Source organism: Lissotriton helveticus, chromosome 1_2, assembly GCF_964261635.1.
Source record: "Lissotriton helveticus chromosome 1_2, aLisHel1.1, whole genome shotgun sequence".
Lineage (NCBI taxonomy): Eukaryota > Metazoa > Chordata > Amphibia > Caudata > Salamandridae > Lissotriton > Lissotriton helveticus.
Window position 1 is genome coordinate 370,175,685 of NC_136058.1, and position 27,955 is coordinate 370,203,639.

The 27,955-nt window shown below is 48.8% G+C and overlaps 1 protein-coding gene across 1 annotated transcript in view; it reads left to right on the plus strand.

Annotated features, from left to right (window-relative positions):
• LOC144803959 (uncharacterized) overlaps positions 1 to 27,955 on the plus strand; it is a 200,784-nt gene that overhangs the window by 69,333 nt on the left and 103,496 nt on the right. Inside the window, exons 4-5 of the mRNA XM_078671887.1 lie at positions 4,349 to 4,410; positions 27,549 to 27,709. Of these exons, the coding sequence (XP_078528013.1) occupies positions 4,349 to 4,410; positions 27,549 to 27,709 (223 nt within the window). The remainder of the gene's footprint in view (positions 1 to 4,348; positions 4,411 to 27,548; positions 27,710 to 27,955) is intronic.

Consider the following 27,955-nt stretch of genomic DNA (forward strand, 5'->3'; position numbering starts at 1 on the left):
AGAATTGACCTACTGTCTGCCTCACTGTCTATGACTGAAGACTGATCTCCTGAGGTAACCTCCTGTGACTGAAGACTGACTTATGGTCGGTGTTATTGTCTGTGACTGATCAATAATCTATTCGGGTCACTGTTTGTGATTGATGACTAATTTCCTGTATTTAAGGTCTTTGACTGAGGGGTCACTGAGGACAGAGCTCCTGGAGTTATTGACTATGACAAAGGACTGATCTCCTTGTGTCACTGTCTGTGACTGACGACTGATAGTGTGATATTCTGTGATAACTGTCTGCTGTTGATTTATAAACCAGTGCCAGGGTCTGTGTCCGAGGACTGTCTCCCTTGGTTACTGTCTGTGACTGATGAATGATCTCCTGAGTTCGGTGTGTGTGACTGAGGATGGACCTCTGCATAGCACCACTGTATGTGACTATGACCTCCTGGGCTGACTGTGGCTTACCTACTGCCCATTGTCACTGTCTATGACTGGGCTTTGATCTCCTAGGGTAGCTGTCTGTGATTGTAGACTGACCTACTGCCCAAGGTCACTTTTCATTGCTGACGAATAATCTCCCGGGGTCACTGTCTGTGACTGATACAACTGATCTAGCGTCACTGTTTGTAATTCAAGAATTGAGGACTGATGTACTGCCCAGTGTCAATGACTGATTGACAACTGATCTCCTGTCCCGGTGTCATTGTCTGTCACTGAGGTGGATCTCAGGATCCAGTGTCACTGTAATAATTCCCTTCACTTGGTTGGTTAACAATATCCTGACTACAGCATGCTCAAGCCTCTAATGCTGACACTACACTTCGGAGCAGCTCCTACTGCTCCCAGTCGCTATAATGCCAACATTAACCCCTCTGGCACTAACGCCTCTAATGTTGACTTTACCCCAGACCCTAATCCCCTTCTACTCACTGCCCCAATAATGCTGACAATACGTCCACTGAGCATCTCTCCTTGTATTCACTGCCCCAAAAATGCTGACACTACCCCTTGTGTCTCCCCCTGTACTCACTGACTGACTGATACTTACACTACCCTCTGGGCATGCCATTTGTACTCGCTGCCCTTCTAATGCTCACACTGCCGCTAAGCATGGCCCTTGAACAGTCTGTCATGCCCCTAGGGTCCCCCTGCACTCATCTACCAACTAATGCTTACTCTATGCCCAGAGCATGCTCCCTTGTACTCTCTGCCATTCTGATGCTGGCACTACACACCCTTAAGCATCTTCCCATTATTCACTACTCCTCTAATGATGAAACTTACCTCTAAGTATCTCCTCCGTGCTCACCGTCTTTCTATTGCTGACACTAGGCGTAAGCATGGCCCCTTGCACTCACTGTCCCTCTAATGCTGACACGACCCCTTTTAGCAAGGCTCCTTGCACTCACTGTTCCTCTAATGCTGACACTACCCCTTTAGCACGGCTCCTTGCAGTCACTGTCCCTCTAATGCTGACACTACCCCCCTTAGCAAGGCTCCTTGCACTCATGTCTCTCTAATGCTGACACTAGACGTAAGCATGGCTCCTTGTGCTCACTGCCCCTCTAATGCTGACACTACCCCCTTAGCAAGGCTCCTTGCACTCACTGTCCCTCTAATGCTGACACTACCCCCTTAGCAAGGCTCCTTGCACTCACCGTCTCTCTAATGCTGACACTAGGCGTAAGCATGGTTCCTTGTGCTCACTGCCCCTCTAATGCTGACACTACCCCCTTAGCAAGGCTCCTTGCACTCACTGCCCCTCTAATGCTGACACTACCCCCTTAGCAAGGCTCATTGCAATCACTGTTCCTCTAAGGCTGACACTAGGCGTAAACATGGTTACTTGTGCTCACTGTCTCTCTGATGCTGATACCACAGCCTAAGCAAGACCCCTTGTACTCTCTGCCCTTCTAATACTAACAATACCCCTCCCAGCAGCTCTCCTCTACTCATTGCCCGCTAATGCTGACACCACCCCCTAAACAAGGCTCCTTGTACTCACTGCCCTTCTAATGCTGACACTCAGGGGTGGCTCCTCCGCTAAGGCAGCGGAGCACAGCCCGCTGCTTTTGTGCAGTAAAACAAAGGGAAAATAAAATGATAATAGCTTGCATTATTATCATTGTATTTACTCCTACTTCCGCCCACAGCTTTGCGTGAGGGGATGGGGAGAGGGGAGGAGTGGTAGCAACCTCCTTAAGTGCGCAATGACTGCTTGGCCTGCCCTTTCGGGCCACCCAAAACAGCCCTGCGCTTCTCGCATGTTCTCCATTCAGGCTGCATTACAGCCTACGTGGAGAACATGCCCAGGCCCACAGTCAGTGACTGGGAGCCTTCCCTCACATTCTAGCCCCCCTACCTACCGCGTCCTCCCCCTTCCCACCCTCCTACCTCTGATCCGTCCCAGCCGCTGCTGCTGACACTACCCCCTTGCACTCTCTGCCCCTCTAGTACTGACAATACCCCCTCAGCAAGACCCCATGTGCTCTCTGCCCTTCTAATGTTTACACTGCCCCTTAAGTAAGGATTTCCCCCATACTTGCAGACTCGCTAATGCTGACACTACCCCCTAAGCACTGACCCTCTAATGCTTAAAATACCCCATCAACATGTCTGCTGGTACTCACTGTCCTTCTAATGCAGTCAGTACTCCAATTATGTCTCCTTGTACTCTCTGCCCCTCTAATGATGACACTGCCCCCAAAGCAAGGCTTCTTTTACTCATTGCCCCTCTAATGCTGACACTACCGCTAAGCAAGTTTCCTTGTACTCACTGCCCCTCTAATGTTGACACTACCCCCTTAAGCAAGGATTCGTGTACCCTTGTACTCACAGCCCCTCTAGTGGTGATACTGCCTTCTAAGAGATGCTTCTTGTACTCACTGTCCCTCTAATGCTGGCACTGCACACCCTTACGCATCTCCCTATTATTCACTACTCCGCATCTCCCACTGTGCTCAGTGCCCCCTAATGCTGACACTACCTCCTGAGGATGTCCCCTATACTCATGATCCTCTAATGCTGACACCGCACCCTAAGCAAGACCCCTTGTACTCACTGATCCTCTCGGCCCCCCAGGGGATCTTCCTAATATTCACTACTCCTCTAATGCTGAAACCTACCTCTAGGTATCTCCCCTTGTGCTTACTGTCTCTCTAATACAGAAACTCCCCCCTAAGCAATACCCCTTATACTCACTGCCTTTCTAATGCTGACACTAGCCACTTAGCAAGGATCCTTCAACTCACTGATTCTCTAATGCTGACACTACCCCATGAGCAAGACCCCTAGTACTCTATGTCCTTCTAATGCTGACACTACCTCATGAAGATGTCCCCTACGCTCACTACCCCTCTAATGCTGACACTACTCCCTAAGCAAGGCTATGTATACTCACTGTCCCACTAATACTGACCCCTAAGCCACTACCCCTAAGCAAGGTGAATGTAAATGTCAAGGTATTTGTAGAGCGCACTGCCACCAAGCGGTTTCCTGGCGCTATTACGCATACCGCTGTGGAACCCTTCCTGGCTTTCCCTGTGAAGTGTCCACTCCTGGGCACCCCCAGGGTGAAGCCAGGCATCCTGGCGCTGTTGGGGCCGGTGTGGAGGTTAAGCAAGCTATTGCCCAGAGTTGCAGCGTGGGGCCCATGATTAGAATAGGCACCGAGGCGAGAATTGTCAGGTCCGAGGAAATTGAGCCCAAGACCCGCCGAGGCGGGAATTGAACCCTGGTCCCGGGCCAGACCTCTGCATCAGGGTCTGCCGCTCTAACCATTGAGCCACACTCCTCCACTGGTGCATTGTACTCACTGCCCTTCTAATGCTGACACTACCCCTAAGCAAGACCCCTTGTACTTACTGTCCATCTAATGCTGACACTACCCCTAAGCAAGGCTCCTTGTACTTACTGTCCATCTAATGCTGACACTACCCCCTAAGCAAGGCTCTGTGTAATCTTGTCCTCCTCGGTTTTGTGGGGGAACATTCTATCAATGTTGGAAGTAATTGATGCTCTGTTATAATGCTTAGATTAGGTGTTACAGGGTGCATAAGCTTTTCAGATACTAGATAATGTGGACATGCATTTTGTACAAATGGTGATGGAGCATAGTGATGGTGTAATTGCCTTCTATTTTCATTTATTTAAAAGTTTTAAAAAAAAGAAAAAGAAAAAATTAAAAAAAGGCTCTGTGTACTCACTGCCCTTCTAATGCTGACACTACCCCTAAGCAAAGCTTATTGTACCCACTGCCCTTCTAATTCTTGCACTACCCTCTATGCACATTGCCTGTGCTCACTGCTCTTGTGACAGATCATGCAATATAGTTGTCACGTGTATCTCATTTCAGATTGAGGCCTTCTTCCAGAAGTTTTTTAAGCGAACTGTAAAGGTGCAGAAATGTCATTTCAGGTAAGGATTGCTGATCACCCACCCATCCACCACCCCACGTCCTATGTCTGAAAGATGGTTCAAGCTGCCTCGGCCTCCAAGTAGCCAGTATACTTACTGTTACAGTCACTCTACCTGTGTCGCTCGCCGTTGGAATATTTGCGATTTGTTGGACTTGAGTGCAATGTCATGTCTAATTAGTTGTGTTTCATTTTTGTGGCATCTGCTGGTGGATGGTGCAGTTGGGTGCAAAGTGATGGCTCACATTAAGGCTGATCTTTGCTATTTTAGATATGTGCCAGTTGTCTTGCCTGTTCTGCTATGTTACTATGCAATGCTTATGTTGCTCTAAGTGAAATTACAGCTGACTGTCTTGAATGTATGTGTGTGTGTTTTACCTTAGTGTGTGGGAACTCTTTGTGGCCATTTGCCAATCCCTGGCCAGTAATCTTCATTTCTGATAGAGACATCTAACCGCAGATTCATCACTTTTTGAATATTCCACCAAGTATCAGACTGGATCTAGAAACTTTTCAGCTGTACCCCTGTGCACCGGTAAGTGGGATTTTGTGACTCCACAACTGCGTCATTACACTCCAGGAGAGACATGCAGATTCATATATAGGAGCCCTTAATTCACGTTGATGTCACTTCCTTTCTTTCCATGCCTGCAGATTCTGATCTGGAGCCACTTCTTGTTTCTTTGAGACTGTTTTCTTTCTAGAATTCTAGTACCAGTATGCAAAGGAAATGTCACCACCCAAAACTTTAGGGATTGAACCATGTAGGGACTGTTGCAAACAAATGTATTTGACAGATCCCCATCAGGTTTGCCTATAGTGTCTGGGGTCAGGTGACGACTCCAAAGCCTGCAGTCAATAGGACTTAATTAATTGTAAGGCCATTCAGGGTTGGGAAGCGAAGCTCTACATTGTGAAACATCGAAAGACTCCATGACGTGACCAGTTGAGGTCCAAGAGAGGATCCCATTCAAGCTCCCAAAGTTGTTCCAGTGTCAGATTGTTGTTGCAGTCGAATTCTAAGAAGAACCGAAATAAGTCAAAGTGGGACTCGACCTCCTTTCATCACTCACGATCTCCAAAGAAGGCACAATGGTGTCAACGTGCCTCCCAGTCTCAGTACTGCAGCCAATCTTTAGAGCCGATTCAGACCATTGTTCTGTGGCTACCCAAGTTTCCTGAGGCAACAGCGACCCCTCACTAAATAGAGGAGTTTTGTGAGGCAATGCTTCTCTTCTTTAGGACATTATCAGCTCCCTCTGGCACACCCTCAGGCCCCATGGAACCGCAAAGCTTCCCAACTGGTCTACCCCTAGCAGGTCTGCCCTCACTGGGCCCCCTGGCCTGATAAGATTTCTGAAACCACATTGATGCCAAATCCCATCCCGGCACCACAACCCTCCACTGCCTCCAAGCCTCCAAACATGTCCTTATTGGCACACAGCCACTCTGCCAGAGTAGCAAACAGTCACAAGTGGGTCCTGCAAATTGACTAGTGGGGTTAGACTTTATTGATTTGTAGATGCCCGCCATACCTTCCACTATCCTCAGAGTGGCTGAGGGAGGACAATCTGTACCTCTTGCGGGAGGAAGTGAAGGCCCTTTTAGCCAAAGGAGCCATAGAGAGGGTGCCAGCAGCAGAAGTAGGCTGTGGTTGGTATTGCCTCTACTTTCTGGTGCAGAAGTGGGACAAACACCTTTGTCCTATTTTAGATCCTTGATCTCTCGATGCTGAACGACAGATTTAAAGATGCTCACCTTGACGCAGGTCTCGTCTGCCCTCAACCCTGTACACTGGATGGTAGCATTGGTGCTTATTTCCACATCCCTGTATTGCAGACCCACAGATATTCCTGCGGTACACAGTTGGCCAGTAGCAATTTTAGTTTGCTTTGCTCCCCTTTGGCTCAACCAATGCCCCTTCGGCGTTCACAAAAGTGATGGTAGTGGTAGTAGGACATCTTTAGAGGGCAGGGTCCTAGTCTTCACCTACCTCAACAACTTGCTGCTGAGGATAGGCTCACCCCAGGCAATCATCACCCACCTCAAGAAAACCGAGAACCACCTAACATCTCATATGCCAAGTGGCATATGCAGGCTTAGCAGTCGGATCCGAAGTCCCAATGGGCACAACATCGGGGGGATTTCTACAATCGTGTCCAGATTTTGGAGGAATCTATAAAAGAGCTGCAGCTGTGGCTGCTGGGCCACTATTGGGTCAGTGGAAGACCCCTATCCCTATCAAATCCAGAGCTGACAGTGATGCATCACTTGTGGGTTGCGGAGGCCACTTGGGAGAGGGGGAGATCAGCGGCATCTGGTCTCCAGCGCAGGATTGAATGCACATCAGCCTTTTGGAATTGCAGGCCGTGTGCTTGGCAATGAAAGCCTTTCTGATAGCCATCAAAGGGAGGCTGGTATAGGTGTTCATAGACAACACCACTGCCATGTGGGACTGCAACAAGTAGGGTGGGGTGGGGTTGTTGACTCTGTGTCAGGAGGCTCTCAGGCTCTGGAAGTGGCTGGAACATCTGGGGGGATTACTGCCAGGGTGGACAAACTCAACTATTGACGCCTTCCAGATCACTAATGACAGCTATACCCACAGGTGGCCCAGGGTCTCTTTTGCAAATGGGAAGAACCCTAGCTCGATCCTTTCTCCACTGCCGAAAACTCACAAAGTCTGAATCATCTTAGTGGCGCTTGATTGGGCAAGGAGAGTGTGGTATTCAGAACTCTTGGGCATTTGCCTCCAATTAAGCTGCCCCTTTGGAAAGATCTTCTGTCACAGCAGCAGTGCATGGTCCTGCATCCGAGCCTGTGCACACTCCACCTCCATGCTTGGAGATTAAGCGGCAGCAATTAATTGCCTTTGACATTCCTCTCAAAGTGGCCAATGTTATCTTTGGTGGCTAGAATACTTTCAACTAAATCTGTGTGCCTGTAATTGGGACATGTTTGTAGCTTGCTGTGGCACCTGCCAATCTTTCCAAAGTTGCTGTTTACATTGTCCCTAGTCCAGCAAAGCTTTGCTTTCAACACAGTTAAAGGGTACCTGTTGGCTCTTTCGCCTTTTATGTGATTGAAGGATCACCCATCTTTGTCTCGATTACCTGTCATCAGGTGTGTCTTTAAAGGTTTGCAACATATGTCTCCTCATTCTCCATTCATTATACCTCAGTGGGACCTAAATTTAGTTCTTACATTGCATATGTGTACTCTCTTGGAACTTCTGCACACCTGTCCTCTATGGTTACTTACACACGACACCCTTCCTTGTCACCATACCATTGATACAGTTGATGAGCAACCTGCAAGCCCTCTCTGTCAACCCACTGTTCACCATGCCCTACCTAGACAAACTGCTTTTGAGGACTGGAGGCTACTTTCTTCCAAACGTGGTGACTCCTTTTCATGTTGGGATAAACATCACACTGCTGACGTTCGGCACTCCAAATCCCCCCCTCTAAGGAGGAAGACAAACTCACTGGTTGGATGCAAAAAAAGCCTTTAATTTTTACATCGATGGTACCGGAGAACACCATGTGGACAGTCGGGTCTTTATTGGATTCACTGAAGTGAAGAAAGGCAAGGCGGTGCAGAAAATGACCCTCTCCCATTCGATCGTACTATCCATTAAAATCTGCTTTGCATTGGCTAAAAAGCAACTTCCAGAGAGTTTGGGTGCTCCTTCCACCAATGCCAAGGCTGCTACCACTACATTGGCACCTGGAGTGCCTGTTCTGGACATTTTCCATGCTGCTACCTGGGCATTGCACCATATTTTCATGAAGCATTACTGTCTAGACTGCCACGTCAGACTAGGTCGACATTTTGCCCACTCGGTCTTTGGTTTGAACCAGTTCACAAACCTGCCTCCTGGATAGTACTGCTTTGACCTTTATTCAAAAGGTTAGGAATATCTAGTTAGAAGTCTTTGTCAGAAGAACAAGTTACTTACCTTCGGTAACACCTTTTCTTGTAGATTTCTCACAGACCCTGTTCTGTGAACTGGACTCTTTCCCACTAAAAAGCCCTGACTTTGATGCAAGCCAATCTGCATGGGGCTCCGAGTCTGAGGACACAGACAGCGCAGAAAGCAAATAATGTCAGCATGAATGAGTAGCGAATATATATGATTTCCCCTTTCACTTCTGGAGCGGAATGGTGCCATTGTGGAGCCACGTGATACCACCTGCTGGTGCGCAGGTGTACTGATGAAAATGTTCTAGGTCCAGTCTGACGCCTGGGAAAATAGTCTAAACAAGAGAAATCTGCAGTTAACCAGAGTCTCCACCAGCACAGGAGTTACTGAAGGTAAGTAACTTGTTCTACTCAAATTCCAGGTCTTTCTTGTCATAGTCCTCTTGTGGTGAAGCACACTGCCTTGAGACAGGCACTGTTTTTACACTCATAACAGATGGATGCTTGCTTGGGTCATGGAAGCACACTCCCACAGTGCAGGAGGCCATGACTAGAATGGGACCATGGATGCAGGCACTGTTTTTACACTCATAACAGAACAAGCATTGGCAAAGCTGATAGGTGTGAACATTTCCAGGGCGAATATAGAAGTTACGCACAGATACAAACAGAAACACATAGCTGTCTTATGTACACTGTAAAATAAGCACTGATGCTCCAGCTAGGATGGGACGAGAGCCCCACACTTCGATCCATACCAACTACAGAAGGCGTCACTAGAGTACTTCCTATACCAGCAGTAAATATTAACCTTGCTGTTAATTTAAACACATCTAAATATAATTGCAGCAGACCAATTTAGAGAAATGACAGAGAAGCGCTCACCAAGCTGGTGTCAATCAAATGCGCGGTCTAGGCACTGCTGGTCTGAATGCCACATTTCTAGCTCCATGTTCAGTTTCTTATTTCAAATGAATACAAAACATGGACTAGATCAAGTGGTGTTGCCATGTGGGCATTTTCGCAGCCCCATTACATATATGGGACAACGTGCTCCCTGCAGTACATTATAAGGATGTTGCAAGTCACGGAGGAGTACACTGACCTTGCAGAAGAACAAGTCAGAAGGCAGAGTTTAGTTATAAGGAACTCCGAGGTGACTTGCAGTGTCCTTAAAATGTGAGCCTCTTGGGGGGAGGAGCCAAGCTTGCGTCCGAGATGGCCGCGTTTTAGCTCGGCTCCGTTCGCTTTCCTGTCTGGAACGTCTATCCTGTGTTTTATCCTGCCCCGGGAAGTATTCTTTGATAGGCTATGGAACTAAGACGTTTCGCAGGCACTTACCGTCTGTTCCGCTTGTTCCTGGGTGCCGTGGATCCTGAGCTGCACCCTTGTTCGCTTCGGGGCCTCCGGAGCGAGCGGGCTTGAGAGTCCTCGGCGGCGCCCAGGCGGGGCGGAGCGCTGTGGCCGGCCCTTGGTGGCGCAGTGGGCTCGGTCGGAGAGGCCGATGTGCAGTTAGACCGGTTACGGCCCTCCGGGCCTGGTCCGGCGGTCCTGCGGCCTGGTGTTGGGGCGCTGCCTACCATGGACGGGGTTGACCGTGTATGAGGCTCGTCTCCCCTTTGTTCTCCTGTCCGGCCATTTTGAGTCCCTCCGCCCGGACTCGGAGAACGGAGCCGGTAGCGTGGGGAGCCGGCGACCCTCCTTCTTTTGGTGGCCCGCCTTCCTGCTCTGGAGGTGCCTCTGCTGGTGGTCGGCTGTATCCTGTTTGCCCCGCTGGTGGCCGAACGGGGGTCGGAGATTGCCGCGGCCCCGCCGGGCTTCTAAGATGGCGGCCGGCCCCAAGTCTCTCAGCCTGGCCGAGACGGGCGACGCTGGTCCGCCGCATGGCACATTTGCTGAATACCGTAAAGGTGAGCCTACACTGGGCGACATCCTTGCCGCCTTGCGCTCCTGGGGTGCTCCCACGGCCGCACCTACTGTTGACCTGGAGGAGGGTCATTTTGCCGGGCCTGCTGGGCCCCCCCCGGTGTGTGCGGCTTCATCGTTGCAGTGTGCTGCTGGAACTTTCCTGGAGGTCGTGGGCCCGGCGGCTGCCGCTCGTGTGGGTGTACGGATGTCCGCTGCCCTCAATTATCCTGTGCCCCCTCCTGTGCCGGGGGTCCGCCGGCCGGGTCCTGCCCGGACCGGTCTCGTTGGTTCTCCCTGTCCCTTTTTGCCTCGAATGGCCGACCGAAGATCCTGTGTTTGCTCTGCCGGGTCGGCTCTCCTCCTATTGTCGTCGGAACTGTGCCTGCATTGCCTGAGATGGTTGCTGTCCTTTCCGGTTCATCCGGGTTGCCATCGATATGACTTGTGCGGATTGACGATTGGACTCCCTGTTATTTGCCTCCTGTTCCTCATGATCTGGTTCCTTGTGAGTTGGACGACTACAGCTTTGGATAGACAAGGACAGGGTTGAGCTGAACTTGCCTTGATGGACTAATATCTTGCGGTATGGTTGGATGATCCGTTTGTGACTGTATGACTATGTTCGATTCTCCTTCATGTTCCTGGAGCTTATCCTTGTGCTTATTATCTTCCCGAGGGCTCTGAGTATTTTCGGATGGGGGGGCGGGAGCTGATGGTTCTGATTTTGTGGCTCCTCTCCCATGGTTATTTCCCTATTTTCCCTTCTTTTTGTCTTTGTGGTTCCTTCTTTGCTTTTAGCTCTTCTATATTTCGGGTTCTGGTTAGGGCGACAGGCACGCTGCTGGGGGTTAGGCCATAGCCTTCTGCAGGGGTGCAGGGTGGGCATGCGGGGTGGGGGGGGTCTGTCGTTTTGTTTTTTCCCCCTCTTTTCTGTTTCCCCTTTTTTTGGTTCTATGGCTCTTATGTATCCCCTTTCTTCTGGACGCGGTCTCGGCATGTGGGCCCCCTGGGGTGTTTTTGCTAGCATGGGCCTTCTGGTCTTCCTGCCGTCACGGTTTATTATGCATTTGTTACTCCTGGTACCACTAGTTCCATGTGCCGTCTAATTTTTTAGTGCTTCGTTAGCCATGGGGCGCATGCAGTGAGGCTGCGTTCTTTCTTTCCCCCTTTTTTTCCCGATGTCCCTTCCCTTTTTCCCCCTCCCCCCCTTTCTTTTCATTGTTTCTCTTCCTCCCCTGGGTTGTTGTAGCGGAGGGCTTTTTGTATTGCGAGCCCATTTTCAGTTTGGTGTGTCATTTTGTGTTCTCGTTGTGGTGGGTGGGCGCTGAGCAGCGGTTGCAATTGCTTATTACTGTGGGACTCAAGTTCTGCCTTGGCCAAAATGTAACTGTTCTTTTTGAATTATCCTGTGTTTAATATTTCTACTTGCTCGCGGCCCGCCACGGCCCTCTGGACTTTACTGATTGCCGTAATTCTGCTATACCCTTTCTTATATTATAAAATTAACCTCCTCTTATCCTGCTCGTGGTGGTTGCTCTATGGCTTTTCGCCTTTGCTTCCCGTATGGTTTGCTGTGATATTCTGTTGGCGCTTCTGTACTGCCCGATATGTTTCTTAAAGTGTGGTGGCCGGCCCGATGGGTTGTAGGCCCGTATTTGTGAGCACTTTCTGTATAATAAAGGTTTAAAAAAAAATGTGAGCCTCAGAGTGTTTGATTTCTTATGATACATGGCCACACCATCACCTTCCCTAAAACTGCTTGAAGCTTTAGTCTCTCGCTCGATCCTATTAAAGAGATAGTATGGCTGCAGCTATAAATAATAAAAGTGGATCAAGTAGTGCAAAATTAAACACATCAAAACTGTAATTTGTTGTAAAAACATATAAAAATCAGTTTAATGTAAGTCAGATTTTTATTAAAGCTTAAAATTAGTAGGATACAGTAGGGGGCGTGGCTAGGCTCTGGCTAAGATGGCCGCCTAACCCGAGGGCTCTGTTTCACCGAGTCTTCCACCCGCTAAAATCCGGACCATATCAGACGGATTTTGCGCCCTGAGCACAGCGCAGCACAGCCCTTCCGAAGCTGCACCTGGCGGTCTGATTCCGGCCGCGATTGGTGGTTCTGTTGCCGCTCCGCGGCTCTGAGACTCGGCAGCCGACAGCAGGCCTGGAGCGAGGTTGCGACTCGGCCGGCTACTGCGGCAGGCAAGACCTCGGCCTTGCGGCCTGATCGGGGGGGCGGGGCACAAAGATCGGCGCAAACAGCGTTGTTCGCACGCACAACACTACTGCTGCCCCAATATCGTGGAGCCCGGGCGCGGTGGCCCGCTGATGACGACGCAGGCTTGAGGAAGCCAGGGACAAAGGCGTATCCTGTGGTGGTGATAGCTGGGCCGCCCCAGAGGCAGGGACAGTGCTCCTCGGACTGACGCGGCCCTCCTGCCTACCCTCCCGTGGACACCAATGTGAGCCCGAGATACCAAGGTGAGGCTCTCTCAACACCTCCGGAGCCTGGTGTGGTACATACCAGGAGAAACAGCAACGACCTGTAGCGACGGCCTCTGGCCTACACACGGACGGTGACGCCCTGCAACGCCAGAGAGCTGTGTCGCACTGCCTGGAAGGCCAATACGTGCGAGGAGACTACAACAGGCGGCCTGCTAGACGTGGGGACGCACCCCCGTGAGTCGGACAGTCGTGGGTTGCTGTAGACCTCCTTGGGGAGAGCCCATAACAAACGGGTGAGAACTGCTGGTGGGGACGGGCTGATATACTGGACTGCACCAGATAACTAAAGTGGGCGCCACCTGCCACGTTGCCACCTGGTGGCGGCGGCTGCGGCTTGTGAAGGCTGAAAAGGCCCCAGGGGCGAGGTGGAGAGAACGGCCCGACAACCCACGACATTACGACTGATTAGGGCCCCAGAGTCCCCCCCCCTTATGCGAGATGGGAGTGGTGGACAGATACCTGACTCGCGTCAACGCTCCGGACACCGCCTGCTCTCCCGGCTGCGACAGGACACATCACACACCAGGGCGCGAGATCTGGCCTCAGCAACGATGAGGCCCAAGCAAGGCACGGCCACTCAGACCAACAAGCTCGATAAATACACAGTGCAGAAGGGCGCACCGCAGAAGGAGGGTCAGGCCGCAGAACCTCCTACCCAGAAGGAGCCGTCATTATCCAGCATCATGACGGTCATACAAACGCTGGGCGCCAACCTAGAAACGAAAATAGACAAAGTCTCTATAGAAGTCAACCTCCTACACGCGGACCTGAACAAAACTTCAGAGAGGTCCAAGGCCAATGAGGCGGGAATAGTGGAGCTTCAAACCTCCACCAAGAAGCTGAACCAACGAGTAGAAGTGCTAATACACCAGCACCGTCAGATGGCTCTCCGGCTGGAGGACCAGGAGGGAAGGGCACGAAGGAGTAACATCCGCCTGGTGGGGGTGCCGGAAGGACTGGAGGGGCCCAGCATGGAACTCTTTATTGAGGATCTGATCCTTCAACATCTCAAGCCCAAACGTCTGTCCACCATCTTCACTGTAGAACGCGCACACCGGGCACCCATCCCAAAGCCGAAACCGGGGGCACCGCCGAGGACAATCATCACAAAAATCTTCAACTACAGAGACAGAGATGCTATTTTACAGGCGGTCAGACAAACCGGAGATTTGCAGTACGAAAACGTCACCATCCGTTTTTTCCCGGACTTCACTCATCAAGTTCAGCGTGAGCGGCGGTCTTTTGCGGGTGTAAAAGCGGCGCTGAGAGAAAAAGGCCTCAAGTACATGATGTTTTTCCCCGCCAGACACAAGGTCATATCTGGGGGCAAGTCTATATTTTTCACTTCGCCAGCGGAGGTGCAGGATTGGCTCGATAGGGAATCGTCAGCAACGGGCGAAGGAGCGGGGGCCCAGAACTGGAGAGACACACAAGCCGGATCTCCAGAGTCAGCTGCTGGGAGATCGGAACTGGACGGACAGATTCAACGCTCCTGGAGATCCTGATCTGCGAGCCGCAGGTGGGACACCCTGCGCGGGGCGGCTAGTCACGGAGAATGAATAACCTGCTGGAAGGAGCCGACATGAACTGTAAAGTACTGTATTGAAGGGAGCTGTTTCGCGGGGGGGGGGGCTGCGCTCCACCCGCTGCTCTTTTGGGGGGGGGCATAATCTTGGGGGGGGGCACTGATGAGGAGCCAGCCTGTTGACTGTATACATTAGGATGGTTCTCATCCCCTACAACACCCCTTTTTCCTCTGCCCTGTTCTTCCTGTTCCCCTTCCTCTCTCTCTCTCTCTTCCTCCCCTCCCCCCTTCTCTAACTCCCCATGGTGGCATGTAAATCCAAACAGGGGCTCTCATACTGACCGCAGGAGTCGGCTATGGAATAATAGCGTTCGGATCCTGTAATTGGCTGTGCGCGAGAAGTGCGGGCGCATTGTTTCTCTGTTGTGTTTTGGGAGGGGGAGAGACTCGGGTGGCGGGGTGGGCCAGTGCTAGTGCGCGCTCCAGACAACAGTTATGCAAGGAAGGGAAGACAGGTTACTTAGAGTTGTTGTTTCTTCCTCTTCCGGGGTGAGTCCTGGGCGAAAGGCACTGTGCTAATTGGGATGTGGGTAGTTCAAAGCCTACGGAGCAGGGGAGCAGGGAGGGTCCTGAGGAGTTGGGAGGGTGGGTTGGGGGAGGAGTGGGATCGTTGGGGGTGAACAAAGAAGATTGGTCAGGTCACGCAAGGACTGTATTGCTGTTGTTGAAATCTGTACTATCATGCATAGCGGGTAATTTCAGAACTGTATGGATACACATGTGCACATCACAGGGAGTCACGGTGAGGAGGTATTGATAGGAAGCATGCATTGCTATGAAGTGGGATAAGTGTTTGAAGATAATGAGTTGGAACGTCAACGGGCTGGGGGACAACCTTAAGAGGACAATTGTACTACAATTCATCAAGAGACACCTCCCCGGCGTGGTACTCCTACAAGAGACACACTTACTAGGCAACACTTGTCACGCACTAAATAGATGGGGATACATCTTAGCGGCTCACGCCAGATTTACCTCAGGATCCCGCGGGGTGGGTATCTTGCTTCGTCGTAACCTTCCCCTAATCATCGACCACACAGACTCTGACCCCCTCGGGCGCTTTGTAACAATTTCGGGTAGGTGGGAGGGCCGTAGGATTAACCTGGTCTCGGTCTATGTTCCACCTGGTCTCCAAACCCAATCATTCCAGGACCTGGGTAAGCTTCTTCTCTCCTTACCAGAAGGGAGCCTCCTAGTGGGAGGTGACTTCAACGCTGTAGTGTCAGGGACCCTTGACCGTAACCCTCCCAGAGACATACCAACGGGGCAACGGTGGCTATCGGATTTCCTTGAGGCCTTCGGCCTCACTAACCTCTGGCATCTCCGTCACCCAAGGGATACTCAGTACACATTTTTCTCCGGCCCACACAGATCCTTCTCCCGCATCGATTACATACTATCACCTCTGCAGTGCGACACAACGATTCGTGAAATTACACACCTCGCAAGGGGAATCTCGGACCATTCCCCGTTAGTAGCCCATCTTACGTTCGGGGACAGACAGGAGGGTTGCGTAGCGCCCATAAACGCCTGGTGCCTGCGTAGTGAAGAAATAAAGAAAAAGCTTACCCTCTCGATTGACTGCTACTTCGAGGACAATTACGGTACTGTGGACTCGTCATCGGTGTTGTGGGAAGTCTTTAAAACAGTGCTAAGAGGGGAAGCCCTGTCCGCTTTTACTGTTCGCCGCAGGGAGTGGGAAAAGCAAATGACTACTGTGGAGGGAGATCTCCTGGCATTGGAGATGGCCGCTCAGGAGGGAGGTGCACCGAGAACGCTGCACCTGATGGAGCTCAAAGCGGCGGAATATAGGGCATTAGCCACTGATGAAGCCAAAACCATGGCCGGAGTTAGGGAGGGTAGACTGTATGACCATGGAGACAAGGCAGGCAAACTAATAGCCTGGTTCGACAAAAAAGCAACAGGCTCAGAGAGTAGTGGCGGAGCTCAAGACTGAATCTGGACAGGTCGTCACAGAGCCCCGTGAGATAGTTGAGGAGTTCGCGCGGCACTATCGAAAGGTCTATAGCAGGGGCTCTGACAGGCCTCAATAGGATTCGGATTCCCTGTTGACCGACATTTGGCTCCCCGTCCTCTCAGACTCGGAACGAGATGTCCTTGAGGCACCACTTGCCGTCGAAGAACTAAACCAAGCGATCAGGGACCTCAAACCGGGAAAGGCCCTCGGGCCTAATGGCTTGCCGATAGGGCTATACAAACTGACGCCTGGCGGCTTGAGTCCGTACCTCAAGCAAATGTTTGAGGAGAGCAGGGAGAAGGGCACCTTACCTCGAGACCAACATATTGCCACCATAGTGGCTATCCCGAAAGAGGGGAAACCAAGGGATTCCTGTGCCTCCTACAGGCCCATTTCTTTACTAAATGCATAAACAAAAATCCTGGCCAAAGTACTTGCGAATCGACTCAAACCTGTACTCCCTGTCCTAGTCCACCTAGACCAGTCTGTTTTCATGCCCCACCGTAACACTGCGCTCAACCTCCGTCGGCTGCACGGGGTGCTGGGACGTGGTCACACTCTCCGGGAAGATGCGGTTGTGGTAGCCCTAGATGCCGCAATGGCGTTCGACACGCTAGAATGGCCATATATGATGCCTGTCCTCCGGAAGCTGGGATTTGGCCCCAACTTCATAGGGTGGGTGCGTCTACTCTACTCGAAACCCCTGGCTCGGGTCTGTGTCAATAATAAAATCTCTGCAGTGTTTGCGCTTGAAGGAGGGACACGGCAAGGATGCCCCCTTCACCCCTGTTATTTGCGCTCTCTTTGGAGCCGCTTGCAGCCTGGATTAGGCAGGATCTCTCCCTGAAAGGAATACGCTGGACTGACGGGTGGGAAGGCAGGATCTCGTTATACGCGGACGACATCCTCCTCTATCTCACGAGGCCTCGTAGGTCCCTCATAGTGGCCATGGACATCTTTGCCAGTTTCGGGAAGAACTCAGGATACAGGATTAACTGGGATAAATCCATACTATACACCCTACAGGGTAACACCCCAACCGCACCGCGAAATTGCCCAATCGCAATGGCCACTGAGGGGTTCCGATACCTTGGGATCTTTATATCCAAGGATAAGACCACCAGATATGAGAGGAACCTTCTGCCGCCCCTGCAACGATTCAAGAGGGACTCTGCCTCCTGACGACGGCTCCCAGTGTACCTCCTCGGGCGGGCAGCGCTCTTTAAAATGATGACGCTGCCAAGATTCTTATATGCACTACAGAACCATCCGGACTTAGTTCCGCACTCGTATTTTAAGGCTATTGAAGCCACACAGAGAGAACTACTGTGGTATGGTACACCCCGCATATCCCTCCAGAAACTGACCTTGGGGTGGTATGACGGAGGCATAGCGCTCCCGGACATCCGCAAGTACTACTGGGCTGCCCACCTGGCGGCCATCAACCAGGGTACGTATTGTGCTGGTGATGACCCAGGATATGGCATGGACCGCTGGCTCCTGCCCGGGAGAAACTTACTGGGCCTACGCAGCACTCGGTGCAGCTGTGGCATATTGCACAAAGGACGTTGGGATGGGCCGACACCTTTACAAAGGCCACTCCCTTGTGGGCCTCGGAGAGGTTGGGGACACTGAACCGCACTAAAGGGTTCCGAAGCTGGGACCTCATAGGCATCTCCCGAATTCAGGACTTGTGGGTTCTTTGCCTCACTCCAGAGCACCTACGAGCTGGCGCATACAGAATACTTCAGGTACTTACAGATCAGGCACTCCCTCCAGAAAAATATCCCTACAGGTACACAACTCCCTGCCTACTCCCCCCTGGAGGACATACTCCTAGATGGTCACCTCCCCGAACATGCCATCTCGCTTACATACAAAAAAATCATTAACAACTCTCCTGGCCTCCTGCTCCCACTTAAAAGGAAATGGGTAGCTGACGGCCTGGAAATAGATGAGGAAGAATGGGGGAAGGCTCTGGCCTCCGCCAAGGAGGTGGCTATATCGGCAAGGCTCCGGTTGATTCAGATGAAAATCCTGCATCGGGCATACTTCTCAGTAACCAGACTGCAAAGCATGGGACGCAGAGAGGACGGGCTTTGTCGAAGGGGTTGCGGGGAGGTGGGGTCAGAGTGACCCGCTGCATGCAAGAGGTGTGGGGGGTGGAGCTCCAGTGGAAGCTAAGAGGTGCCTCTTGAAAATCTGGGAGCCAACAGACCTACCGCCCGAGGGAGGTTTTGGGTAACACTGGGATTTGCCATCGCCAAACGCAATATAGCCAGGCAATGGGGGGCGACTACTACTCCTAAACTGGGTCCCTGGAAGACTGATATTGATTGGTGCATGCTTCAAGAAAAAACGGTGAATGTGGCCCGTGGACGCCCACGGAAATGGATAGAAGTATGGTCCAGATGGAATGAGTACAGGGGCAACATTTGCAAACCCCCCCTGACTACCCAAATTGACGAACCACTCGCACTTTAATGACATTGTGATGCATTATTCTGAATGTTTTTGTACTAAATTGCACTGTATGTACTGCGACTGCCCTAGATGCACATGTGATTGATTTCTGTCTAAACTGTGATGACTGCCATTTATTCTTGTTTTTTTCCAACAAAATAAAAAGAGTTTAAAAATAAAATTAGTAGGATACTAAGAAAGTCTTTCTTTCCTGTGATAAACTACTGGAGCATGCATAAAATGAAGATGTTGCTATTAATATCTACTTTCTGAAGATCACTGTTCATTTAAAAAAATCATCATAACAAAAAGTACATTCTCAATTTCATTGTTTAAATTGCAACACCAGTGATGTTTCCTTGTCTACCTTTCACCTAGCCTGCTAGCATCAGGCCTTATTATCTTAGAACTCAACTGTAATAATGCATTACAGTTGAGCAGCTGTGTAATTTTCTTATTACCGGCGAGACGTCACTTCTAAACTGTAATAAGTAAATTAGAGAAAAGTTTTTATATCAAGATTGCAGGTGTAATAAAATAATACTAAACTAGGCTGTAATGTACAATGGTAATATGGTTCATGCATAAGATTTACTGGCTTTAATAGAAGTGTGCAGCTATTTCATAAAATAAATTAGTATACAGAAATAACTGTACGGGTGTAGCCTTTGTCCCTGACGGAGGTGTTATTGTAATGAATTCGAACTTTATATGATAGCGAATTGTTCCTAATCACAAACCACCCTGTGCCTCCTCACAATGGAGTCATGAGGTCCAAGGGCAGTCCTTGCGGTCTGGGCTGAACTAAACTAATACTGTTGAAAATGTTCAAAGCAGCCCTACACAGCAGGAGGCCATGACTAGAATGGGACCATGGATGCAGGCTTGGGTCATGGAAGCACACTCCCACACTGCAGGAGGATGACTAGAATGGGACCATGGATGTGTGCTTGGGTCATGGAAGCACACTCCCACACTGCAGGAGGATGACTAGAATGGGACCATGGATGTGTGCTTGGGTCATGGAAGCACACTCCCACACTGCAGGAGGATGACTAGAATGGGACCATGGATGCAGGCTTGGGTCATGGAAGCACACTCCCACACTGCAGGAGGATGACTAGAATGGGACCATGGATGTGTGCTTGGGTCATGGACGCACACACAGCTCTTTAAACAATCCCACACTGCAGGTGGAGGTGACTAGAATGGGACCATGGATGCGTGCTTGGCTCATGGTAGCCCACATTGCTCTTGAAACAATCTCATACTGCACAAGACCAAGACTAGAATGGGACCATGGATGTGTGCTTGGGTCATGGAAGCACACTCCCACACTGCAGGAGGATGACTAGAATGGGACCATGGATGTGTGCTTGGGTCATGGAAGCACACTCCCACACTGCAGGAGGATGACTAGAATGGGACCATGGATGCAGGCTTGGGTCATGGAAGCACACTCCCACACTGCAGGAGGATGACTAGAATGGGACCATGGATGTGTGCTTGGGTCATGGACGCACACACAGCTCTTTAAACAATCCCACACTGCAGGTGGACGTGACTAGAATGGGACCATGGATGCGTGCTTGGCTCATGGTAGCCCACATTGCTCTTGAAACAATCTCATACTGGACAAGACCAAGACTAGAATGGGACCATGGATGTGTGCTTGGGTCATGGAAGCACACTCCCACACTGCAGGAGGATGACTAGAATGGGACCATGGATGTGTGCTTGGGTCATGGAAGCACACTCCCACACTGCAGGAGGATGACTAGAATGGGACCATGGATGCAGGCTTGGGTCATGGAAGCACACTCCCACACTGCAGGAGGATGACTAGAATGGGACCATGGATGTGTGCTTGGGTCATGGACGCACACACAGCTCTTTAAACAATCCCACACTGCAGGTGGACGTGACTAGAATGGGACCATGGATGCGTGCTTGGCTCATGGTAGCCCACATTGCTCTTGAAACAATCTCATACTGCACAAGACCAAGACTAGAATGGGTCCATGGATGCTTGCTTGGCGAATGGAGGACCACGCAGCTCTAGAAACAATCCCACACGGCAGGAGGACATGACTAGAATGGGACCATGGATGCTTGCTTGCCATATGGTAGTCCATGCAGCTCTTGAAACAATCCCACACTACAGGAGGAGGACGACTTAAATGGGACAATGTATGATGGCCTGGCTCATGAAACAATCCTACATTGCAGGCGGACAAGACTAGAATGGGATCTTGGCTCATGGTAGCCCACACAGCTCTTGAAACAACTACAAACGTGACTAGAATGGGACCATGGGTGCATGTTTGGCTTATGGAGGACCACGCTGCTCTTGAAAGAATTCCACACTGCAGGAGGATGTGATTAGATTAGAACCATGCATGCATGTTTGTTTCATGGTAGCCCACTCAGCTCTTAAAACAATTCCACACATAGGAGGCCAGTGGCTAGAATATGTCTATGGATACTTGCTCGGCTCATGGTTGCCCATACAGGTCTTGAATCAGTCCCACATTGCAGGTGAATGTGACTAGAATGGGACCATGGATGCGTGCTTGGCTCATGGTAGCCCACGCAGCTCTTGAAACAATCCCACACTGCAGGAGGACATGACTAGATTTGTACCATGGAGGCTTCCTTGAGTCATAGTAACCCACGCAGCTGTTGAAACAATCCCACACTGCGGAAGGCCCGTGACTAGAATATGACCTTGGATACTTGCTTGGCTCATGGTAGCCCACGCAGGCTTGAATCAGTCCCACATTGCAGGTGGATGTGAATAGAATGGGACCATTGATACATACTTGGCTCATGGTATCCCATGCAGCTCTTGAAACAATTCCACCCTGCAGGAGAACACAACTTGATAATACCACAAATCTTAGATGCAATTACCAAAAAAAGGCAACACCTTCCCTCCACTGGCAATTTTACATCAGCATAGTTTCAACTTTGTGGAGAGCTGCTAAATCTGACAGGCAGCCAGGTCTACTCTAGGAATGGGGCCAACCGGCAACGGTCCCTCCTATCAAAGGGCTGCTAAGGCTACTGCATCTGACACTGTCATTAAGATCCACCTCAAGCAATCTACTTTGTATCGCAGTACTCAGATCTTATTTTAACCTTCTCCCACCAGCCAGAGTCGCCGTATCCTATAAAATGCTAATTCACATGCCCATTAGCGAGACTCCCCTAAACACTGTTGTGCTTCAGTACCTATTTTTGCATTCACACTACTATTGCGCTCAAAGCTACCCCGAAGCTGTCCAAAATCAGATCATTTTATCCTCAACTGCCCATCCCCAAGCCAATCTAGGCCAATTTAAATACTGCTTCAGCAAGTGCACACCATGTTGATGCAAATATGCACCAAACAGCCTCCTAAATAGCCCTCAAGTACTCTCCAAGCTAAACTAAAGTACAGAGACTGGAACAGCAAAACAAGATCAAGTCACAGGTCTTTTAAGGCTGACAGTGCTAACTTAACTCAACCAAAGTACTGGCCTTCAGTTTCATATAATTTGTTTGATCAGGGGACATGAACAAAGTATTACAGCGCATGTAAAGATTAAATAAACTTGCACGTAGATTGAGACTTAGTTTGAAGGAGAGGAGAGCCCTCGGAATGGGAACCGGGTGAGAAAGAGAGAGGTGCCTGGGGAGGCCACACATAAAACAGGGGAAAAAACAAGGGAGTGGCACACAAAAAAGTGAAAGAGCAAGAGAAGGCAGTGAAAATGAGAGAAAAGCAAGGAGGCGGTATGCAATAAAATGGGGGAAGAGCAAGAGAAAGCAGTGAAAACTAGAGGAAAGCAAGGAGGCAGTATGCAATAAAATGGGGAAGAGCAAGAGAAGCAGTGAAAACTAGAGGAAAGCAAGGAGGAGGTATGCAATAAAATGGGGTAAAGAGTAAGAGAAAGCAGTGAAAACTAGAGGAAAGCAAGGAGGCCGTATGTAATAAAATGGGGTAAAGAGCAAGAGAAAGCAGTGAAAACTAGAGGAAAGCAAGGAGGCCGTATGTAATAAAATGGGGTAAAGAGCAAGAGAAAGCAGTGAAAACTAGAGGAAAGCAAGGAGGCGGTATGCAATAAAATGGGGGAAGAGCAAGAGAAAGCAGTGAAAACTAGAGGAAAGCAAGGAGGCGGTATGCAATAAAATGGGGTAAAGAGCAAGAGAAAGCAGTGAAAACTAGAGAAAAGCAAGGAGGCGGTATGCAATAAAATGGGGGAAGAGCAAGAGAAAGCAGTGAAAACTAGAGGAAAGCATGGAGGAGGGGAACCGGGTGAGAAAGAGAGAGGTGCCTGGGGGGGCCACACATAAAACAGGGGAAAAAACAAGGGAGTGGCACACAAAAAAGTGAAAGAGCAAGAGAAAGCATTGAAAATGAGAGAAAAGCAAGGAGGAGGTATGCAATAAAATGGGGGAAGAGCAAGAGAAAGCAGTAAAAACGAGAGAAAAGCAAGGAGGAGGTATGCAAGAAAATGGGGTAAAGAGCAAGTGAAAGCAGTGAAAACTAGAGGAAAGCAAGGAGGAGGTATGCAATAAAATGGGGTAAATAGCAAGAGAAAGCAGTGAAAACTAGAGGAAAGCAAGGAGGCCGTATGCAATAAAATGGGGTAAAGAGCAAGAGAAAGCAGTGAAAACTCGAGGAAAGCAAGGAGGCCGTATGCAATAAAATGGGGGAAGAGCAAGAGAAAGCAGTGAAAACTAGAGGAAAGCAAGGAGGCGGTACGCAATAAAATGGGGGAAGAGCAAGAGAAAGCAGTGAAAACTAGAGGAAAGCAAGGAGGCGGTATTCAATAAAATGGGGTAAAGAGCAAGAGAAAGCAGTGAAAACTAGAGAAAAGCAAGGAGGCAGTATGCAATAAAATGGGGGAAGGGCAAGAGAAAGCAGTGAAAACTAGAGGAAAGCAAGGAGGAGGTATGCAATAAAATGGGGGAAGACCAAGAGAAAGCAGTGAAAACTAGAGGAAAGCACTTTGATTCAACTAAACCTTCCAGAAGTTGACTGGAGGGAGTGCTTCTGCATGACCTAAAGTAACACAAGGGTGGGTAGCCTGAAGCTGTTCTGGCCCTGAAGCACCCCTACAAATGCTCTGTTAGTTTAGAAAAAAGATTGCCAGAATGTGACCAGCCTGGAATGGAGACACCTAGCAGCTGTGAAAGAGAGTGAAACCCGTGTGTGCCCTGTTGTCACTCCTCTTGCTATATGCCCACCATTCTCACCAATCAGTGTTTCTTGCTAGCACTTTATGGTAGGATTTTTTTGAGAAGAGTCATCTCTAGAATGAGGCAGATAAGCCTGACCTTGCTAGCTTAAAGAAGCTCTTCGAGCACACACTAGCGCCAACCCAGAGTGGCGTGGCTTTTGAAAAAATAAAAAGCATCGCAATACAGTGTGCGGCGCTGTCTTGCGTTACCTTCTGTTAGGTAGGCGTTACATGGGGGCGGTATACAACCTTTACAACTAAACTTTTACAACGAACTACCATTACAAAGCAACTTTTACAACGCAAACTATTACAACGCATTGCTCTGGGGGTCGCTCTAGGATAGGGAATAGGTTAATTTACTATCCAATAACCTTCCCTACTATCCACGGGGACTGGAGTTGGAATAGTAAATTAAACTATTCACTATCCAGCGCCTAAAAGCATTATGCGTTGTAATGGTATGCGTTGTAAAAGTTGCGATGTAAAGGTAGGCGTTGTAAAAGTATGCGTTGTAACGTCATACATCCCATGGGGGCACATGGGCATTCCTGTGTATCCACCCATGTATTATCTGGTGCCCCTTACATCGTGGCCAATATTATTGTTAAGGATGGGGGAACATTCCACGCTAATAAAACATACAAGTGGGTTTTTGGTCACAGTCCATCTTAAACTGAATTACTTGAAAGTGCTCTCAGCTATCACTATCAAGTAAATTAGACACATTAAGTAAATTAATTTGACTAAGATCAAACAACTTAGCCATATAGGAAATCCGAAATTATAAAGCCAGACTTCACGGTTACACACAGTGCACTTAAAACGCTGACTAGATTCATTTATTGTTCTCAATCCCCTTTAACCCCTTCGACGCTGATGACGAGCTGGGCTCGTCATGAGGTAGCCTCCTCGCACGCTCATGACGAGCCCAGCTCGTCATGTAACATGCACTTTACAAATTCTCAGCGTACGAGCGGAATTCCGTCCGCACGCATCAGGTTAAAACCAGAAGACAGTGTTTTTGTACAGCTTTGTAAGATGAATAGTAAATTGTGTTAAATAAATACAGACCACGGGCTAATCTGACACAATATCTAAAAAAAGGTTCATAATGAAGGTAAGGGAAGCCAGGACATCATATGCTAATATCACTGACTTTCTAGACATTATACAGCCATTCGAGAGGTGGATGATCAACTTAAAGCCTGAGCCATGCTGGAGCCTGAAGCCTGTCTCTGGCTCAGCTCCAGGTCCTGTTGGAACCTTGATCCCAAAACAAGCCGAGCATTCATGTGGCTTCTGCCTACATCCGCCCCACTACCCAGGGTGTGACGTTAGGGATGGGGCTGCTGGCTTTGGAACTGGGGAACCAGGTTCATGTCTCGGCAACGGCTCCACATCCTGTCATTCTGGACAAACCACTTAGGGGCATATGTATCATTGACATTCGCATTCGCAAAGGCCGAAATTCGCAGAATTTCGGCCTTTGCGAATGCGAATTCTCAATATGGTATGTATTAAACCATTGTGGTTCAAAATAAGGAATCGCACAAATTGCTATTCCTTATTTTGCGATTGCATTTAAGGAATCGCAAAATGTGCGATTCCTTAAATGCAATGTATGATGCAAAAAAATATTGCTAATTGTCCCTAAGGAACCGCAAATTACCACCAACTTCAAGTTGGTGGTAAGTTGCGAATTCCTTTTAAAAAGCATTTTATTTAAAAACAAAAGGTGCCATGTGACGCTCATACATGCCCTTAGGGCATGTATGTGTGCCATATGCGCACACATGTCATTTTCAGGGGTGCAGATGGGTGTCCTTTGGACACCCCTGCACTCTTGAAAATATTCTCAATTTGCGATTAGCTAATTGCTAATCGCACATTTCCCCTTCATTCCTATGGGCCTCCTGGCCCATAGAAATGAATGGAAAATTATTCCTTAATTGCGATTAGCAATTTGCTAATCGCAATTAAGGAATATTATGAAATCGCTAAAAAGAAGCTGATTTCTACATACATACCATTTTGCGATTCCTAAATAGCGATTCCTTAAAAATCGCTATTTAGGAATCGCAAAATGGAATGTTGATAAATATCGCCCCTGATCTCCACATGCCTAAAAACAATTAATTTGACCTTGTGTAATGTAAGTGGTGCTCAGGTAAAGTGCTCCAATACCTTTGGGTCAAGTTTACACTGCAGAAAAATGCACAAAGAAGTCGAACCAAAACCCATAACATAAGGAAAGTCAAATCCATAATTCCTAATTGATTCGTGAAAAGTTATATTAGAAATCGGGATAAATTGAAGCTTCCCTGCTTAAATTGTGTGATCTTAGGAAATGTTTTACTTCACCAAAACTCTTTTTTTTTCATGAATGTCCAAATACCGATTGTATTTGATTTAATAGACTTTAATGTGACTTATTAATGTCAATGCTTCAAATACACTTCTCTGGAATGATATCATATTTTACATGATGTTTGTTATATGATTTGCATAGCAACCATATCAGGGCTTGACTTGTGCACAGCACAGTCTCTAAGATTTTAGCCAGACCCTTGGCTTGCGCTCCTTGTTAATTTGTTGACTCACCCACCTTGAAGATATTCCACGCAGCTTTTGAAGTGCATTAACAAATGTATGGAAACTTCCATAGGGACGGGGTCAGTAAGCGCAGAGGCGTAACCAAAGGTGTGGCTGATAAAATAATTCTCTGAAAAATAAACACAAGTTAAACTAATCAGTGGGAAAGGCACAATTTCATGTTTTGAAATCTGTATTGGTCAATACAATCTCTACAGATGTATGTGTGTGCAACCAGAGACCCACAGAACTGAATCCTGTTTGAAGAAGCTTGAAAAAGCACTTGTGTATTATTAGTGCTAGGAAGTCCCTGAAAGCACTATGAATCTTTAAGTCAGTATTTTAGGCGTGCATTATGCACAGTATCATAATGAATTTAGGTTAAAGATAAAAAGTGCTACTAACGTATATATTTCATTAATATGCAGAGTATTGGTAGTGCAAACATTTTGTATAACTCAATCCATCTGTCAACTTGGAACACACTTACAGTGCCACTCAAAAAGAAAGTATCTTGTCAACAGGAAGCTGATTCCATCAACTAACGCCTCCCTATCAGCCTGTACATTTGCCAAGTAACCAATTGCACACATTTACATTTCCTTGGGTAAGCAGGCACACTGACAAGAAAGCTTATTCTTTTTAGCCGTCTGCCCCTCCCTACGGAATGCGGCACAGAAGGCACCCCCCTTGCATGCGGCTCAATCAAGCAAGCAGCTCAAGAATCTAAATTGTGGAAATTAACTTTTCTTTTTTAGCTGAGAGGCTAAAATTAAGGTCAAAGGCCGTCTGTTAAAGCATTCATCATGGACAATGGACTTTAGGGATAATTTACGAACAGTCCCTGAAAATGACGGATGGTTGGTCACTCTAGCCCTAGGGGTGTGCCAGGAGGTGGGGGCTGGTGTGATCTACTGAAACAATTACTCTTTCTGTATGTTTTTCCACAGCCAGGGCTCAGTGGACACAGAGATCGTAGTTGCGTTCGACAACTCCACCTCTCCCGCGCCCGCCGCTGAGGAAATTGCCAAGGCTCTCGGAGACGAAGCCGTAAAAAACAATAACATGCTAGCGGGCCTCCCTGTGGAACCGAACAGCATAACTGTTGATGGTGAGTACAGAAACAACTGGCCAGGGGTGGTACACGCTATACAAACACACTTACAATACACCACGTCAGGGGTAGTAAGCGATATACAAACACAATTACAATACAACACAAACACCACATCAGGGGTAGTAAGCGTTATACAAACACAATTACAATACACCACGTCAGGGGTAGTAAGCGATATACAAACACAATTACAATACACCACGTCAGGGGTAGTAAGCGATATACAAACACAATTACAAT